The following is a 17,151-nucleotide window of genomic DNA, read 5'->3' as shown; positions in this document are numbered from 1 at the left end:
CCTCATTCCCACCTCATTCCTGCCTCGTTCCCACCTCATTCCCAGCCTCATTCCCAGCTTCATTCCCAGTGCCATTCCCAGCACCATTCCCACCTCATTCCCGCCTCATTCCCAGCACCATTCCTTCCTCATTCCCAGCACCATTCCTGCCTCATTCCCACCTCATTCCCACCTCATTCCCAGCGCCATTCCCACCTCATTCCCGCCTCATTCCTTCCTCATTCCCAGCACCATTCCTGCCTCATTCCCAGCACCATTCCTGCCTCATTCCCGCTTCATTCCTTCCTCATTCCCAGCACCATTCCTTCCTCATTCCCACCTCATTCCCACCTCATTCCCACCTCACTCCCAGCTTCATTCCCAGTGCCATTCCCAGCACCATTCCCACCTCATTCCCGCCTCATTCCCAGCACCATTCCTTCCTCATTCCCAGCACCATTCCTGCCTCATTCCCACCTCATTCCCGCCTCATTCCCAGCACCATTCCCGCCTCATTCCCAGCACCATTCCTGCCTCATTCCCAGCACCATTCCCGCTTCATTCCCGCTTCATTCCTGCCTCATTCCCACCTCATTCCCACCTCATTCCCAGCACCATTCCCACCTCATTCCCGCCTCATTCCCCCCTCATTCCCGCCTCATTCCCGCCGGGATCTGCTGACCACGCCCTGCAGGGATCCAGGGAGCACCCCAGGGAATCCCAGGAGCGGGAGAGGCCGGGAATTCCCCCCTCATTCCCACCTCATTCCCCCCTCATTCCTGCCTCATTCCCCCCTCATTCCCACCTCATTCCCACCTCATTCCCACCTCATTCCTGCCTCATTCCCCCCTCATTCCTGCCTCATTCCCTCCTCATTCCCACCTCATTCCCACCTAATTCCTACCTCATTCCCAGCACCATTCCCACCTCATTCCCGCCTCATTCTCTCCTCATTCCCAGCGCCATTCCTGCCTCATTCCCACCTCATTCCTTCCTCATTCCCAGCACCATTCCTGCCTCATTCCCAGCGCCATTCCTGCCTCATTCCCACCCCATTCCCACCTCATTCCCAGCGCCATTCCTGCCTCATTCCCACCCCATTCCCACCTCATTCCCAGCACCATTCCTGCCTCATTCCCGCCTCATTCCCACCTTATTCCCAGCACCATTCCCGCCTCATTCCCACCTCATTCCCAGCTTCATTCCCACCTCATTCCCCCCTCATTCCCACCTCATTCCTGCCTCATTCCCACCTCATTCCTGCCTCGTTCCCGCCTCATTCCCGCCTCATTCCCGCCTCATTCCTGCCTCATTCCCCCCTCATTCCTGCCTCATTCCCGCCTCATTCCCACCTCATTCCCGCCTCATTCCCCCCGGGATCTGCTGGCCACACCCTGCAGGGATCCAAGGAGCACCCCAGGGAATCCCAGGAGCGGGAGAGGCCGGGAATTCCCCCCTCATTCCCACCTCATTCCCGCCTCATTCCCACCTCATTCCCACCTCATTCCCGCCTCATTCCCCCCTCATTCCCACCTCATTCCCGCCTCATTCCCACCTCATTCCCAGCACCATTCCCACCTCATTCCCACCTCATTCCCACCTCGTTCCCTCCTCATTCCCACCTCATTCCCACCTCATTCCCAGTGCCATTCCCACCTCATTCCCACCTCATTCCCACCTCATTCCCAGCACCATTCCCACCTCATTCCCACCTCATTCCTGCCTCATTCCCACCTCATTCCCGCCTCATTCCCACCCCATTCCCACCTCATTCCTACCTCATTCCCACCTCATTCCCACCTCATTCCCAGCACCATTCCCACCTCATTCCCACCTCATTCCCACCTCGTTCCCTCCTCATTCCCACCTCATTCCCACCTCATTCCCCCCTCATTCCCACCTCATTCCTGCCTCATTCCCACCTCATTCCTGCCTCATTCCCACCTCATTCCTGCCTCGTTCCCGCCTCATTCCCGCCTCATTCCTGCCTCATTCCCCCCTCATTCCTGCCTCATTCCCACCTCATTCCCACCTCATTCCCAGCACCATTCCTGCCTCATTCCCACCTCATTCCTGCCTCATTCCCACCTCATTCCCCCCTCATTCCCACCTCATTCCCACCTCATTCCCGCCTCATTCCCGCCTCATTCCCGCCTCGTTCCCGCTGGGATCTGCTGACCACGCTCTCCAGGGAATCCCGGGAGCGGGAGAGGCCGGGAATTCCGCCCTCATTCCCACCTCATTCCCCCCTCCCCGTGTCTCCCACAGGTCCCCTCCGGGCTCTCCGGCCTTTCCCCTCCTCGCCATTCCCGCCCGCCGAATTCCCACCGGATTCCTCCCGGGAGGAGGGGGACAGGGACAAAAAAAAAAGGGTTTTTTTGGGGGGGGAAGAGGAAAAAAAAACCCACCCATGGGATTCCTTTCCCGGTTTTCCCGCCCCGGGATTCCGGGAAGGGCGAGGAGGGAGCAGGGATTGGGATCCCAAAACTTCTCCTCCCGCCTCATTCCCGCCGGGAGCCGACGGGCCCCACACACACTACAGGGATCCAGGGAGTCGGGAGAGGCCGGGAATGCCGGGAATTCCGGGAATTCCGGCCCCCTGGAGCGGCTGCCCCCCCTTTCCCCCCCCCCCCCCAGTGGTTTTATTTATTTCCGAGTTTTTTCCGTTTTCCCGCTCGTTTTTTTGGGGGTTTTTTTGGGGTTTTTTTTTTTGGGGGGGTGTTTTTATTTCTGGGAATTTTCCCTTTTTTTTTTTCCCTGTTTTTTTTTTTTTTTCTTTTCCTGGTCTCTTATTTATCACCAGCTGCGGAATTCCGGAGGGGGAAGGAGCTGGATGGGAGAGGAGGGGGGGGGGAAGGGGGAGAGAATTCCTGAAGGATTCCTGAAGGATTCCTGAAGAATTCCTGAAGGATTCCCGAAGGATTCCCGCCCTGGGGATACCGGGTGGGTGGGTGGGGGAAACGGGGATCATGGGGGGAAAAAACGGGATCAACGGGAAAACCCGGATCACTGGGAAAACCTGGGATTAACGGGGGAAACCTGGGATCACTGGGAAAACCCGGGATCACGGGGAGAAACCAGGATCACTGGGAAAACCTGGGATCAGGGGGAAAACCTGGGATCAGGGGGAGAACCCCGGATCAGGGGGAGAAACCAGGATCAGGGGGAGAAACTGGGATCATGGGGAAAACCTGGGATCAGGGGGAAAACCCGGGATCACTGGGAAAACCTGGGATCAGGGGGAAAACCTGGGATCAGGGGGAAAGCCTGGGATTAACGGGGAGAACCTGGGATCAGGGGGAAAACCTGGGATCACTGGGAAAACCTGGGATCAGGGGGAGAAACTGGGATCGTGGGGAAAACCTGGGATCAGGGGGAGAAACCAGGATCATCAGGGGAAACCTGGGATCAGGGGGAAAACCCGGGATCACAGGGAGAAACCAGGATCATCAGGGGAAACCTGGGATCACTGGGAAAACCTGGGATCAGGGGGAGAAACCAGGATCACTGGGAAAACCTGGGATCATGGGGAGAACCTGGGATCAGGGGGAAAACCTGGGATCACTGGGAAAACCTGGGATCAGGGGGAGAACCTGGGATCAGGGGGAGAACCCGGGATCATCAGGGGAAACTTGGGATCAGGGGGGAAACCTGGGATTAACGGGGGAAACCTGGGATCAGGGGGAAAACCTGGGATCACTGGGAAAACCCCAGATCAGGGGAAGAAACCAGGATCACTGGGAAAACCTGGGATTAACGGGGAGAACCTGGGATCAGGGGGAGAAACTGGGATCAGGGGGAAAGCCTGGGATCAGGGGGAGAACCCGGGATCACTGGGAAAGCCTGGGATCAGGGGGAAAAACCGGGATCAGGGGGAGAAACCGGGATCACTGGGAAAACCTGGGATCATGGGGAAAAACCAGGATCACTGGGAAAACCCAGGGGGTATCCAGGGGGTATCCAACCATCCAGGGGGTCTCCAGCCCATCCCAGGGGATATCCAGGGGGTCTCCAACCATCCAGGGGGTCTCCAGCCCCTCCAAAGGGGTCTCGAACCCATCCCAGGGGGTCTCCAACCCATCCAGGGGGGTCTCCAAAGGGGTATCCAACAATCCAGGGGGTCTCCAGCCCATCCCAGGGGGTCTCCAGCCCATCCATGGGGATATCCAGGGGGTATCCAACCATCCCAGGGGGTCTCCAGCCCCTCCAAAGGGATCTCCAACCCATCCCAGGGGATATCCAGGGGGTCTCCAGCCCATCCAGGGGGTCTCCAGCCCATCCCAGGGGATATCCAGGGGGTCTCCAGCCCATCCAGGGGGGTCTCCAGCCCATCCAGGGGGTCCCCAACCCATCCCAGGGGGTCTCCAAAGGGGTCTCCAACCATCCCAGGGGGTCTCCAACCCATCCCAGGGAGTCTCCAAAGGGGTCTCCAACCCATCCAGGGGGTCTCCAGCCCATCCCAGGGGGTCTCCAACCCATCCCAGGGGGTCTCCAAAGGGATCTCCAACAATCCAGGGGGTCTCCAGCCCATCCCAAGGGGTCTCCAGCCCTGCTGGGGGGGTCCAAGGATTTCTCGGGGGTGTCCCAGGAATTCTCAGGAGGGGGGTCCCAGGAATTCTTGGGGGGGGGGTTTCAAGGATTCTTGGGGGGGGTCCCAGGGGATCCAAGGATTTCTGGGGGGGGAATCCATGGATTTCTCAGGGGGGGGAATCCAAGGATTTCTCGGGGGGGGATCCAAGGATTTCTCGGGGGGGGGAATCCAAGGATTTCTCAGGGGGGGGTCCGAGGATGTCCCGGGGGGGTCCCAGGGGGGTCCCACCGACCGGGGGGGGGTCCTGGGGGCTCCCAGGATTTTTTGGGGGGGTCCAAAGATGTCCTGGGGGGGGGGGTCCCACCCACTGGGGGGGGTCCTGGGGGCTCCCAGGATTTCTCGGGGGTGGGGGGTCCCAGGATTTTTTGGGGGGGTCCAAAGGTGTCCCGGGGGGGGTCCCACCCACTGGGGGGGGGTCCTGGGGGCTCCCAGGATTTCTCGGGGGGGGTCCCACCCACTGGGGGGGGTCCCGGGATTTCTCGGGGGGGGGGATCCCAGGATTTTTTGGGGGGGTCCCACCTACCATGGGGGGTCCCTGGATTTCTGGGGGGGTCCAAGAATGTCCTGGGGGGTCCCAGGGGGTCCCATCCGCCGGGGGGGGGTCCTGGGGGCTCCCGGGATTTCTCAGGGGGGGGATCCCAGGATTTTTTGGGGGGGTCCCACCTACCATGGGGGGTCCCAGGATTTCTTGGGGGGGTCCCAGGATTTCTGGGGGGGTTCCCACCCACCGGGGGGCTCCCGGGATTTCTGGGGAACATCCCAGGATTTCCGAGGGGGGGTCCCACCCACCATGGGGGTATCCCAGGATTTCTTGGGGGGGTCCCAGGATTTCTGGGGGGGTTCCCACCCACCGGGGGGCTCCCGGGATTTCTGGGGAACATCCCAGGATTTCCGAGGGGGGGTCCCACCCACCATGGGGGTATCCCAGGATTTCTCGGGGGGGTCCCTGGATTTCTGGGGGGGGTTCCCACCCCCGGGGGGCTCCCGGGATTTCTTGGGTGGGGTCCCACCCACCGGGGGGGTCCCAGGATTTCTCGGGAACATCCCGGGATTTCTGGGGGGGGTTCCCACCCCCGGGGGGGGGCCGAGGACGCGTCGCTTTTCTTTCTGAAGTGCAATAAAATCTGATTATCAGGGAGCTGCGGGGCCTGGGGGGGGGGGGAAGGAATCCGAGGGGGGGGTCCCGGTGGGTGATGATGGTGAGGGGGGGGGGGGTCGTGTTTTCCTCCCCCCGTGGAGCTGCTGGTGGTTCGTTTTTCCCTTTTCCCCTCGCGGAGATTTTTCTGTTGTCGTTGTTAAAAAACAAAACACAAAAAAAAAAAAATACCGTTTTCTATTAAACAAAAATCTTCCTTTGGGAAAATCCCCCCCCCCTTTTTTTTTTTTTGAATTGTTTGTTTTAGGGAGGGGGGGGAAGGGGGGGGTCGTCGGGTCCTTTTCCGATGGCCGAGATTCCAGCGGGAAATTCCCCCTCGGGAAACTTCGGGAATGCTGAGGGTCCCCTGGCCACCCAAAATCCCCCCCAAAATCCCCCCAAAAAAGACAAAAAGAAGGCTGAACTGGTTTATTGTGGGAGGTTGAACTGGTTTATTGTGGGATGAGCCCGGGGGGTGGTTTGGGGTCCCCCCTGCACTTGGGATTTGGGGGGGAAAAGGTCCCCAAAGGGTGATGGGGAGGGTGGGGGGATCCCACGGGTCATGGAGGTCACCTGGGTTCCTCCCCCCCCCCCCCCAGCCCCAAAACAGCTCCCAAAATATTCCAGGGGGGGACAGGAACCCCCTCTGTTCCCAAAACAGCTCCCAAAATATTCTGGGGGGACAGGAAGGGACAGGAACCCCCTTCCCATCCCCAAAACAGCTCCCAAAATATTCCAGGGCACAGGAATCCCCTCCATTCCCCAAAACAGCTCCCAAAATATTCCAGGGGGGGACAGGGAGGGACAGGAATCCCCTCCCCATCCCCAGAACAGCTCCCAAAATATTCCAGGGGGGCCAGGAAGGGACAGGAATCCCCTCCATTCCCAAAAGAGCTCCCAAAATATTCCAGGGCACAGGAACCCCCTCCCCATCCCCAAAATATTCCAGGGGGGACAGGGAGGGACAGGACCCCCCCCCATCCCCAAAATATTCCAGGGGGGGACAGGAATCCCCCCTATTCCCAAAACAGCTCCCAAAATATTCCAGGAGGGACAGGAACCCCCTCCCCATTCCCAAAATATTCCGGGGGGACAGGGAGGGACAGGAACCCCCTTCCCATCCCCAAAACAGCTCCCAAAATATTCCAGGGGGGACAGGGAGGGACAGGAATCCCCCCCATCCCCAAAACAGCTCCCAAAATATTCCAGGGCACAGGAACCCCCTCCCCATCTCTGGAACAGCTCCCAGAACATTCCAGGGGACAGGGAAGGACAGGAACCCCCCCCCATCCCCAAAATATTCCAGGGCAGACAGGGAGGGGCAGGAATCCCCCTCATCCCCAAAACAGCTCCCAAAATATTCCAGGGGGGCCAGGAAGGGACAGGAATCCCCTCCATTCCCAAAACAGCTCCCAAAATATTCCAGGGCACAGGAACCCCCTCCCCATCCCTGGAACAGCTCCCAAAATATTCTGGGGGGACAGGGAGGGACAGGAACCCCCTCCCCATTCCCAAAACAGCTCCCAAAATATTCCAGGGCACAGGAATCCCCCCCATCCCCAAAATATTCCAGGGGGGGGACAGGAATCCCCCCTATTCCCAAAACAGCTCCCAAAATATTCCAGGGCACAGGAACCCCCCCACCCCCCCCATCCCCGGAGCAGCTCCCAGAACATTCCGGGGGCCGGGCACGCCCTATTTTGGGGGGCACTGGACGCCCCTGGACACGGGGGGGGCTTTGGCCGCTCCCTGCAGCCGCTCCAGGGCCCGCAGGAGCCCCATCTTGTGCCGGATGGAGTGATCCAGGTTGACGGTGACGGGCAGGAATTCCCGGGCCTGGCGGGCCGTGAAGGGGAAGTCGGAGGCCAGGAAGGCGCGGAACTGCTCGGGGTCGCCGTCCAGGCTGAGCACGTTGCCCAGCGGCTGCCGCAGCGCGCCCAGCTCGGCCACGTGCGCCTGGAACACGCTCCACAGCTTCCTGGAGCCGGGATCCGCCCCGGGATCCGCTGTGGGATCCGGAGAGGGATCCGGAGAGTCCTCCAGGCACTGCAGGGCCCAGCTGAGCCGGCACGGCCACCGGTCCGCCAGCACCACCCAGGCGGCCGCCGCGCGCGGCGAGGGCGTCGCGTCGCCCGTCCCGCCCATCCCGCTCATCCCGCTCTTCCCGGAGATCCCGGAGATCCCGGAGACCCCGGTGATCCCGGCGACGCCGGCGCGGTGCAGGAGCAGGCGCAGGGTGATGGGGATGGTGTTGACGATGCGCCGGACGTGGGCGCCGCTGGCCGGGATGTAGCGGGCCAGCGCGTCCGAGGCGTCGTGCAGGCAGCGGAAGGCCTCGTGGATGCAGCGCACGGCGGCCTCGGGATCCTCCTCGGGAACGCCGGGATTCACCACCCGGACACTGGGAACGCCGGGATCAGCCGTGGGGCCGGGATGGGCCCGGCACTTGGCGCGGCGCCGCTCGACGTTGGCGGCGATGACGCGGTAGAGGAGGTCCTCGCGCGTCTCCATGGCCGCCTCCAGGCTGCGGAGCCGGGAACGGGCCCCGACGTCCGGGATGGAGAACGGGAGGGACACGGAGCGGTTCAGGAACAGGTACCCGTTGTCTGCCAGGCCCTGGGGTTAGGGGGGGAAGGGGGAAAAGATTCCTCTTTGAAATTTAGGGGGAAAAAATTCCTGGTTTAAATTTAGGGGGAAAAATTCCTCTTTTAAATTTAGGGAAAAAAATTCCTCTTTTAAATTTTGAGGGAAAAATTCCTGTTTTAAATTTAGGGGAATAAAATTCCTCTTTGAAATTTAGAGAAAAAAATTCGTCTTTTAAATTCAGGGAAAAAAATTATATTTTATATATATTTTAATATATATAATTTATGTATTTTTTATGTATATTTTATATATATTTTAATATATATAATTTATGTATTTTTATTTTTATATATATTTTATATAACATATTAAATATATCTCCAATACAATATAAAATACATAATCTATATATTTTATATCTTTTATATGATATATTTAATATCTTTAAATATCTTTAAATATCTTAAATCTATTTATTTTTATTAAATATAAATATTAAACAGTATAAATACGTATTAAATATATGTATTAAATAAATATAAATATTAAATATTTTATATATTATGTATTATGTATTATATATTATATATTATATATTATATGTTATATATTGTGTATTATGTATTATATTTTATATATTATGTATTATATATTATATATTATACAATATGTATTATATATTATATATTATGTATTATTATGTATTATATATTATATATTATGTATTATATATTATATATTAAATATTAAATATTATGCATTATATATTATGTATTATATATTATATATTATGTATAATGTATTATATATTATATATTATGTATTATATATTATATATTATTTATTATGTATTATGTATTATATATTATGTATTATATATTATATATTATATATTATATATTATATATTATGCATTATGTATTATATATTATATATAATGTATTATATATTATATATTATAATTATTTTTTTATATATATATATAAAAAAATCTGTATTTTTCTCCCTCCCACCTTCATGCAGCCGGTCTGCTCCAGGCAGGGCACCACCACGCTGGGGTCCACGGCGAGGATGAAGATGAAGGGCGCGTGGCCGTCCGACAGCAGCGTGTTGACGGCGTTGAGGACTCCGGCCACGCGCTCGGGCAGGCAGAGGTCCAGGCTGGTGATCTCCAGCACCACCCGCAGCCGCCGCCGCTCGAAGATCTCCATGAAGGCCAAAAAATCCACCAGCGCCTCCACCTCGGCCCTCACCTGCGGCGGGGGGGGTGGGAGTTGGGGCTGGGCCTTCCTCGGTGAGCGGTTTGTAACCGAGGAAGTGCACGGATTTCCCCACGGTTTTTATGTAAATTGGGGGATAAGAGGGAAGGAGGAGAGGCCTTCGCTCTCTCTTTCCTTCCGGCGGCTTCGAGGTGCGGGTTTCCCTGCTGTCGAGTCTGTCGTGTTGGGGGGTGAGGCCTGGTGAAGCCTAGTGAGGCCTGGTGAGGCCTGGTGAGGCCTAGTGAAGCCTGGTGAGACCTAATGAGGCCTGGTGAGGCCTAGTGAGGTTTTGTGAGGCGTGGTGAGGCTTCGTGAGGCCTAGTGAGGCGTGGCGAGGCCTGGTGAGGCCTAGTGAGACCTAGTGAAGCCTGGTGAGACCTGGTGAGGCCTAATGAGGCCTGGTGAGACCTAATGAGGCCCGGTGAGGCCTAGTGAGGCTTTGTGAGGCCTGGTGAGGCTTCGTGAGGCCTAGTGAGGCCTGGTGAGGCCTGGTGAGGCCTAGTGAGGCCTAGTGAGGCCTGGTGAGACCTGATGAGGCCTGGTGAGACCTAGTGAGGCCTAGTGAGGCCTAGTGAGGCTTCGTGAGGCCTAGTGAGGCGTGGTGAGGCCTAGTGAGGCCTGATAAGGCCTGGTGAGACCTGGTGAGGCCTAGTGAGGCTTCGTGAGGCCTAATGAGGCCTGGTAAGGCCCTGCTGACCTTGGGGAGACCCCCCAGAACCCCAGTGGGGTGGGGATGGGGACCCTGGGACCTCCTGGGGCTGTGGGACCAGGGACACCGGGGCCGCCGGGCCGCCCTCACCTTGCTCATGAAGCCCAGCTGGCCGGCGAAGCGGTCGCTGTCCGTCAGCCGCTCGATCTTCCTCTTCTCGCTCACCAGCAGGTTCTTGAGCACCGAGAGCGCGCCCAGCGCCAGCGACGAGCCCGACAGCGACGCCACGGCGCTGCCCACCACCTTCAGCGCCCGGTGCTCCTTCACGCCCGGCACCAGCAGGGCCACCAGCAGCACCGTCAGCCCCGCGCCCAGCGCCAGCAGCAGCCCCCAAACCTGCAAGGGGGATGGGGGACGGGACGTGGCAGGTCCGTGGAGCTCCCCCCGGGACCCCCCGCCCGGAACTCGAAGAGTTTGGGATGTTTTACAGGGTGTGAGGCCCTTTGCCAGGAGAGCGGGATGGGATGGGAGACCCCAAAGAAGAGGGAGAAATGGGGTTGGGGATGGGATTTAGGGATGGGGTGGGGTGGGGTGGGATGGGATTTGGGGGTGGGTGGGGTGGGATGGGATGGGATAGGAAGGGATGGGATAGGAAGGGATGGGATGGGATGAGAGACCCCAAACCAGGATAGGATATTGAGGGGCTGGAGCAGGTCCAGAGGAGAGCAATGAGGCTGGGGAAGGGACTGGAACACAATTCCCATGAGGAGAGGCTGAGGGAGCTGGGGGGGCTCAGCCTGGACAGGAGGGGGCTCAGGGGGGATCTCATCCCTCTGCACAACTCCCTGCCAGGAGGGGGGAGCCGGGGGGGGTTTGGTCTCTTTGCCCATCAGCAAGACAAGAGGGCTGGGGCTGAAGCTGTGCCAGGGCAGGTTTAGGTTGGATTTGGGAAGAATTTCTTCCCAGAGAGGGTGCTCAGCCCTTGGGATGGGCTGCCCAGGGAGGGGGTGGGTTCTCCATCCCTGGATGTGGCACCAGTGCCAGGGGCTGGGAACCACGGCGGGGTTGGATCCAGGGCTGGATGGATGATCCCGGAGGTCCCTTCCAACCCGGCTGATCCTGGGATTCTCTGATTCTATATCCCAGGACACCCAGGCCCACCTTGAGGCAGGTGCCCCTCTTGAGCACCGACCTAACCCAGGTATCCCACAACACCCACCTTCAGGCAGAGCACCCACCTAACCACAGGTCTCCCACAACACCCACCTTGAGGCAGGTGCCCCTCTTGAGCACCCACCTAAGGACAGATCTCCCATGACACACCCAGACCCACCTTGAGGCAGGTGCCCCCTTGAGCACCCACCTAAGGACAGGTATCCCGTGATGGACACCCACACCCACCTTGAGGCAGGTGGCCCTCTTGAGTACCCACCTAACCCAGGTATCCCACAACACACCCACCTTCAGGCAGAGCACCCACCTAACCACAGGTATCCCACAACACACAGACCCACCTTGAGGCAGGTGCCCCCCTTGAGCACCCACCTAAGGACAGGTATCCCATGACACCCACCTTGAGGCAGAGCACCCACCTAACCACAGGTATCCCACAACACCCACACCCACCTTGAGGCAGGTGCCCCCCTTGAGCACCCCCCTAACCACAGATCTCCCACAACACCCACCTTGAGGCAACTGCCCCCCTTGAGCACCCACCTAAGGACAGGTATCCCACAACACCCAGACCCACCTTGAGGCAGAGCACCCCCCTAACCACAGGTATCCCACAACACACCCACCTTGAGGCAGGTGCCCCCCTTGAGCACCCCCCTAACCACAGGTATCCCACAACACACCCACCTTGAGGCAGGTGCCCCCCTTGAGCACCCCCCTAACCACAGGTATCCCACAACACACCCACCTTGAGGCAGGTGCCCCTCTTGAGCACCCACTCCCTGCGGGTGAAGCCCTGGGCGTAGCGGGGCCGCGTCCCAGCCACGTGGAAGACGCTGAGCAGGAGGGCCCCGAAGTGGCGGCGGACGCCGTCGCACAGGGTGGTGACCAGCCCGGCCCACAGGCGGTCGCAGCCCGAGAACTGCCACGCGCTGAAGCGCACGAAGACGAACTCCAGGCTGCGCCGGCGCAGGTGGGCCTCGGTCACCACCGGCTCGTAGAAGGCCAGGAGCCACAGGGCCTGCAGGAGCCCCCAGCCCCGCGGGCTGCGCGGCCGCTCGGGGCCCCGGAGCGGCTCGGCCTCCTCGCGCGAAGACATCTCCTCGCGCATGAAGGCTGGGGGGGAGAAATGGGATAGAGTGGGATTTGGGGTTGGGATTTGGGGCTTGGGATGGGATGGGATGGGATTTGGGGATGGGATTTGGGGTTGGAGGAGCCCCAAGGGTCACAGAGCAGCTCGGCCTCTTCACGTGCTGACATCTCCTCACGCATGAAGGCTGGGGGGAAGAGAGGGTGGGATGGGATTTGGGATGGGATGGGATGGGATGGGATGGGATGGGATGGAATTTAGGGTCGGAGGAGCCCCAGGGGTCCCGGAGCAGCTCGGCCTCCTCGCGCGCCGACATCTCCTCGCGCATGAAGGCTGGGGGGGGAGAAATGGGATGGGGTGGGATTTGGGGCTTGGGATGGGATGGGATGGGATTTGGGGTTGGAGGAGTCTCCCCAGCCCCAGGGGTCCCAGAGCAGCTCGGCCTCCTTGCGCACTGACATCTCCTCGCGCATGAAGGCTGGGGGAAAGAGAGGGGAGAAATGGGATTTGGGGTTGGGATTTGGGGCTTGGGATGGGATGGAATGGGATGGGATTTCAGCCCCAGGGGTCCCGGAGCGGCTCGGCCTCCTCGCGCGAAGACATCTCCTCGCGCATGAAGGCTGGGGGGGAGAGAGGGGAGAAATGGGATTTGGGATGGGATTTGGGATGGAGTGGGATTTGGGGATGGGATTTGGGGTTGGAGGAGCCTCCCCAGCCCCAAGGGTCCCGGAGCAGCTCGGCCTCCTCGCGCGAAGACATCTCCTCGCGCATGAAGGCTGGAGGGGAGAAATGGGATGGAGTGGGTTTTGGGGATTGGGATGGGATGAGATGGGATTTAGGGTTGGGTGGGATGGGATTTGGAGGTGGGATTTGGGGTTGGAGGAGCCCCAGGGGTCCCACCACAGCTCAGCCTCCTCCCGTGCTGACATCTCCTCATGCATGAAGGCTGGGGGGGAGAGAGGGGAGAAATGGGGTGGGATGGGATGGGATGGGATGGGATTTGGAGGTGGGATTTGGGGTTGGAGGAGCCCCAGGGGTCCCGGAGCAGCTCGGCCTCGTCGCGCGAAGACATCTCCTCGCGCATGAAGGCTGGGGGGGAGAAATGGGATGGAGTGGGATTTAGGGGTGGAATTTGGGGCTTGGGATGGGATGGGATTTGGGGTTGGGATTTGGGATCGGAGGAGCCCCAGGGGTCCCGCAGCAGCTCGGCCTCCTCGCGCGCCGACATCTCCTCGCGCATGAAGGCTGGGGGGAGAGAGAGGGTGGGATTTGGGGATTGGGATGGGATGGGAGACCCCAAAGCAGAGGGAGAAATGGGATTGGGGATGGAATTTGGGGATTGGGATGGGATGGGATGGGATGGAATTTAGGGTCGGAGGAGCCCCAGGGGTCCCGGAGCAGCTCGGCCTCCTCCCGTGCTGACATCTCCTCACGCATGAAGGCTGGGGGGGAGAGAGAGGGGAGAAATGGGATGGGGTGGGATTTGGGAATGGGATTTCAGCCCCAGGGGTCCCGGAGCAGCTCGGCCTCTTCACGTGCCGACATCTCCTCACACATGAAGGCTGGGGGGGAGAAATGAGATGGGGTGGGATTTGGGGATGGGATTTGGGGTTGGGATTTGGGGTTGGAGGAGCCCAGGGGTCCCGGAGCAGCTCGGCCTCCTCCTGCGCCGACATCTCCTCACGCATGAAGGCTGGGGGGAAAGAGGGGAGAGGGTGGGATGGGATTTGGGATGAGATTTGGAGGGGTGGGAGACCCCAAAGCTGGGGGAGAAAGGGGGATGGGATTTAGGCTTGAGAGGGGATGGGGTGAGGTGGGGCAGGTGGTGGTTCAATGGGAGACCCCGAAGCTGGGGGAGAAATGGGTTTGGGGATGGGATGGGGTGGGATGGGGTGGGATGGGGTGGGATGGGATGGGAGACCCCAAAGAAGAGGGAAAAATGGGGTTGGGGATGGGATTTAGGGATGGGATGGGGTGGGATGGGGTGGGAGACCCCAAAGAAGAGGGAAAAATGGGGTTGGGGATGGGATTTAGGGATGGGATGGGGTGGGATGGGGTGGGATGGGGTGGGATGGGATGGGAGACCCCAAAGAAGAGGGAAAAATGGGGTTGGGGATGGGATTTAGGGATGGGATGGGGTGGCATGGGGTGGGAGGGGATGGGAGACCCCAAAGAAGAGGGAAAAATGGGGTTGGGGATGGGATTTAGGGATGGGATGGGGTGGGATGGGATGGGAGACCCCAAAGAAGAGGGAAAAATGGGGTTGGGGATGGGATTTAGGGATGGGATGGGGTGGGATGGGGTGGGATGGGATGGGAGACCCCAAAGAAGAGGGAAAAATGGGGTTGGGGATGGGATTTAGGGATGGGATGGGGTGGGATGGGGTGGGATGGGATGGGAGACCCCAAAGAAGAGGGAAAAATGGGGTTGGGGATGGGATTTAGGGATGGGATGGGGTGGGATGGGCGCTGGTGTGATGGGGACACCAAAGCTGGGGGAGAAACGGGATGGGGTGGAATTTGGGGGATTGGGAGGGGATGGCAGACCCCAGAGCAGAGGGAGCAACAGGACTGGGGACAGGATTTTGGGATTGGCTACGGGATTTTGGGACCGGGACGCGACAACCCGGGACGCCCCAAACCCGCCCAAGAAGACGAGGCAGCGACCCCGGCCCCGAGAGCCCCCCAGATCCGGGATCCTGGATCCCAGGGGACCCCAGAGGTGGGTGGGTGTCCCCCCGTGCCCCTGACCCCACACCCACCGGTGACCTTGTCCAGCAGGGACTGCAGGCGGTGCCCGCAGGGCGCGTAGAACCCCACGGTCACCGGCGTGGCCACGTGGCACAGGGTCTGCGACAGGCAGCGGCAGTACACGTCGTCCTCCGTGGGGGCCTCTGCAATGGCATGGGGTGGGAATGGGGTGGGAATGGGGACACTGGGACAGCCTGGGGCTGTGGGGATCCCCTGAACCCCAATGGGGTGGGAATAGGGTGGGGATGGGGGCCGTGGGGCACAGGGTCTGCGACAGGCAGCGGCAGTACACGTCGTCCTCCGTGGGGGCCTCTGCAATGGCATGGGGTGGGAATGGGGTGGGAATGGGGACAGGGGGACCCCTGAGTCCGTGGGGATCCCCAGAACCCCAATGGGGTGGGAATGGGGTGGGGATGGGGGCCGTGGGGCACAGGGTCTGCGACAGGCAGCGGCAGTACACGTCGTCCTCCGTGGGGGCCTCTGCAATGGCATGGGGTGGGAATGGGGTGGGAATGGGGACAGGGGGACCCCTGAGTCCGTGGGGATCCCCAGAACCCCAAAGGAGTGGGAATGGGGTGGGAATGGGGTGGGATGGGGGCTGTGGGGCACAGGGTCTGCGACAGGCAGCGGCAGGACACGTCGTCCTCCGTGGGGGCCTCTGCAATGGGATGGGGTGGGAATGGGGACACTGGGACAGCCTGGGGCTGTGGGGATCCCCTGAACCCCAGTGGGGATGGGAATGGGGTGGGAATGGGGTGGGATGGGAATGGGGACAGTGGGACATCCTGGGGCTGTGGGAACAGGGGAGACCCCCCCAGAAACCCAGTGGGGTGGGAATGGGGTGGGAACAGGGACACTGGGACATCCTGGGGCTGTGGGAACAGGGGAGACCCCCCCAAAACCCCAGTGGGGTGGCAATGGGGTGGGAATGGGGTGGGATGGGAATGGGGACAGTGGGACAGCCTGGGGCTGTGGGAACGGGGGAGACCCCCCAAAACCCCAATGGAGATGGGAATGGGGTGGGAGTAGGGGCAGGGGGACATCCGGGGGCTGTGGGGATCCCCAGAACCCCAATGGGGTGGGAATAGGGTGGGGATGGGGGCCGTGGGGCACAGGGTCTGCGACAGGCAGCGGCAGGACACGTCGTCCTCCGTGGGGGCCTCTGCAATGGCATGGGGTGGGAATGGGGTGGGAATGGGGACAGGGGGACCCCTGAGTCTGTGGGGATCCCCAGAACCCCGGTGGGGTGGGAATGGGGTGGGAATGGGGAAACTGGGACATCCTGGGGCTGTGGGGATCCCCTGAACTCCAGGGGGGTGGGAATGGGGACACTGGGACAGCCTGGGGCTGTGGGGATCCCCAGAACCCCAATGGGGTGGGAATGGGGACACTGGGACAGCCTGGGGCTGTGGGAACGGGGGAGACCCCCCAAAACCCCAATGGAGATGGGAATGGGGTGGGAATGGGGACAGGGTGATCCTTGTGTCCATGGGGATCCCCAGAACCCCAGTGGGGTGGGAATGGGGTGGGAATGGGGACACTGGGACATCCTGGGGCTGTGGGGATCCCCAGAACCCCAATGGAGATGGGAATGGGGTGGGAATGGGGACACTGGGACAGCCTGGGGCTGTGGGGATCCCCTGAACCCCAGGGGGGGTGGGAATGGGGACACTGGGACAGCCTGGGGCTGTGGGAACAGGGGAGACCCCCCAAAACCCCAATGGAGATGGGAATGGGGTGGGAATGGGGACAGTGGGACATCCTGGGGCTGTGGGAACAGGGGAGACCCCCCAGAACCCCAATGGGAATGGGGTGGGAATGGGGGCCGTGGGGCAAAGGATTTGGGCTGGGATGGGATGGGATTTGGGATGGGAATGAGCTCCCTCTCCCCCCCGTACCTCGTTGTTCCCGGTGTTCCCCGTGTTCCCTGTCGCTGTCG

At 59.6% G+C, this 17,151-nt stretch overlaps 3 protein-coding genes across 3 annotated transcripts in view; 2 read left to right on the top strand and 1 right to left on the bottom strand.

Moving 5' to 3' along the window:
* The window catches only part of LOC127464409 (protein phosphatase 1 regulatory subunit 37-like), a 31,108-nt gene extending 28,404 nt beyond the window's left edge, over positions 1–2,704 (top strand). Inside the window, exon 13 of the mRNA XM_051774702.1 lies at positions 2,248–2,704. The gene's annotated coding sequence lies outside the window, so the exon portion shown is untranslated. The remainder of the gene's footprint in view (positions 1–2,247) is intronic.
* A 226-nt stretch (positions 2,705–2,930) lies between these two features.
* Positions 2,931–6,171, top strand: LOC127464408 (collagen alpha-5(IV) chain-like). The gene is made up of 4 exons (XM_051774701.1): positions 2,931–3,208; positions 3,286–3,304; positions 3,747–4,608; positions 5,974–6,171. Exons 1-4 carry the CDS (start codon positions 3,160–3,162, stop codon positions 6,169–6,171), a joined length of 1,128 nt encoding a protein of 375 aa, XP_051630661.1. The 5' UTR covers positions 2,931–3,159.
* A 1,195-nt stretch (positions 6,172–7,366) lies between these two features.
* LOC127464407 (NTPase KAP family P-loop domain-containing protein 1-like) lies at positions 7,367–15,368 on the bottom strand (the record flags this gene model as incomplete). Its single annotated transcript, XM_051774700.1, has 5 exons — positions 7,367–8,321; positions 9,305–9,544; positions 10,350–10,595; positions 12,121–12,488; positions 15,224–15,368. Coding segments are annotated over 5 exons (1,920 nt in total), but the record flags the coding sequence as incomplete, so codon positions are not given.
* Positions 15,369–17,151: the final 1,783 nt, after the last annotated feature.

The sequence above is a fragment of the Manacus candei genome, unplaced genomic scaffold (genome assembly GCF_025592945.1).
Source record: "Manacus candei isolate 608988 ecotype Guabito, Panama unplaced genomic scaffold, ASM2559294v1 h1tg000220l, whole genome shotgun sequence".
In the NCBI taxonomy this organism is placed as follows: domain Eukaryota; kingdom Metazoa; phylum Chordata; class Aves; order Passeriformes; family Pipridae; genus Manacus; species Manacus candei.
Note: the sequence above shows the minus strand (reverse complement) of the source record. Positions and strands in the feature narration are given on the sequence as shown.

Coding starts and splice junctions, on each gene's coding strand:
- LOC127464408 (XM_051774701.1), top strand. CDS start 3,160: ATGGGGAAAACCTGGGATCAGGGGGAAAACCCGGGATCACTGGGAAAA. Junction 4,609..5,973: donor CAGGAATTCTTGGGGGGGGG/GTTTCAAGGATT, acceptor TGTTTGTTTTAG/GGAGGGGGGGGAAGGGGGGG.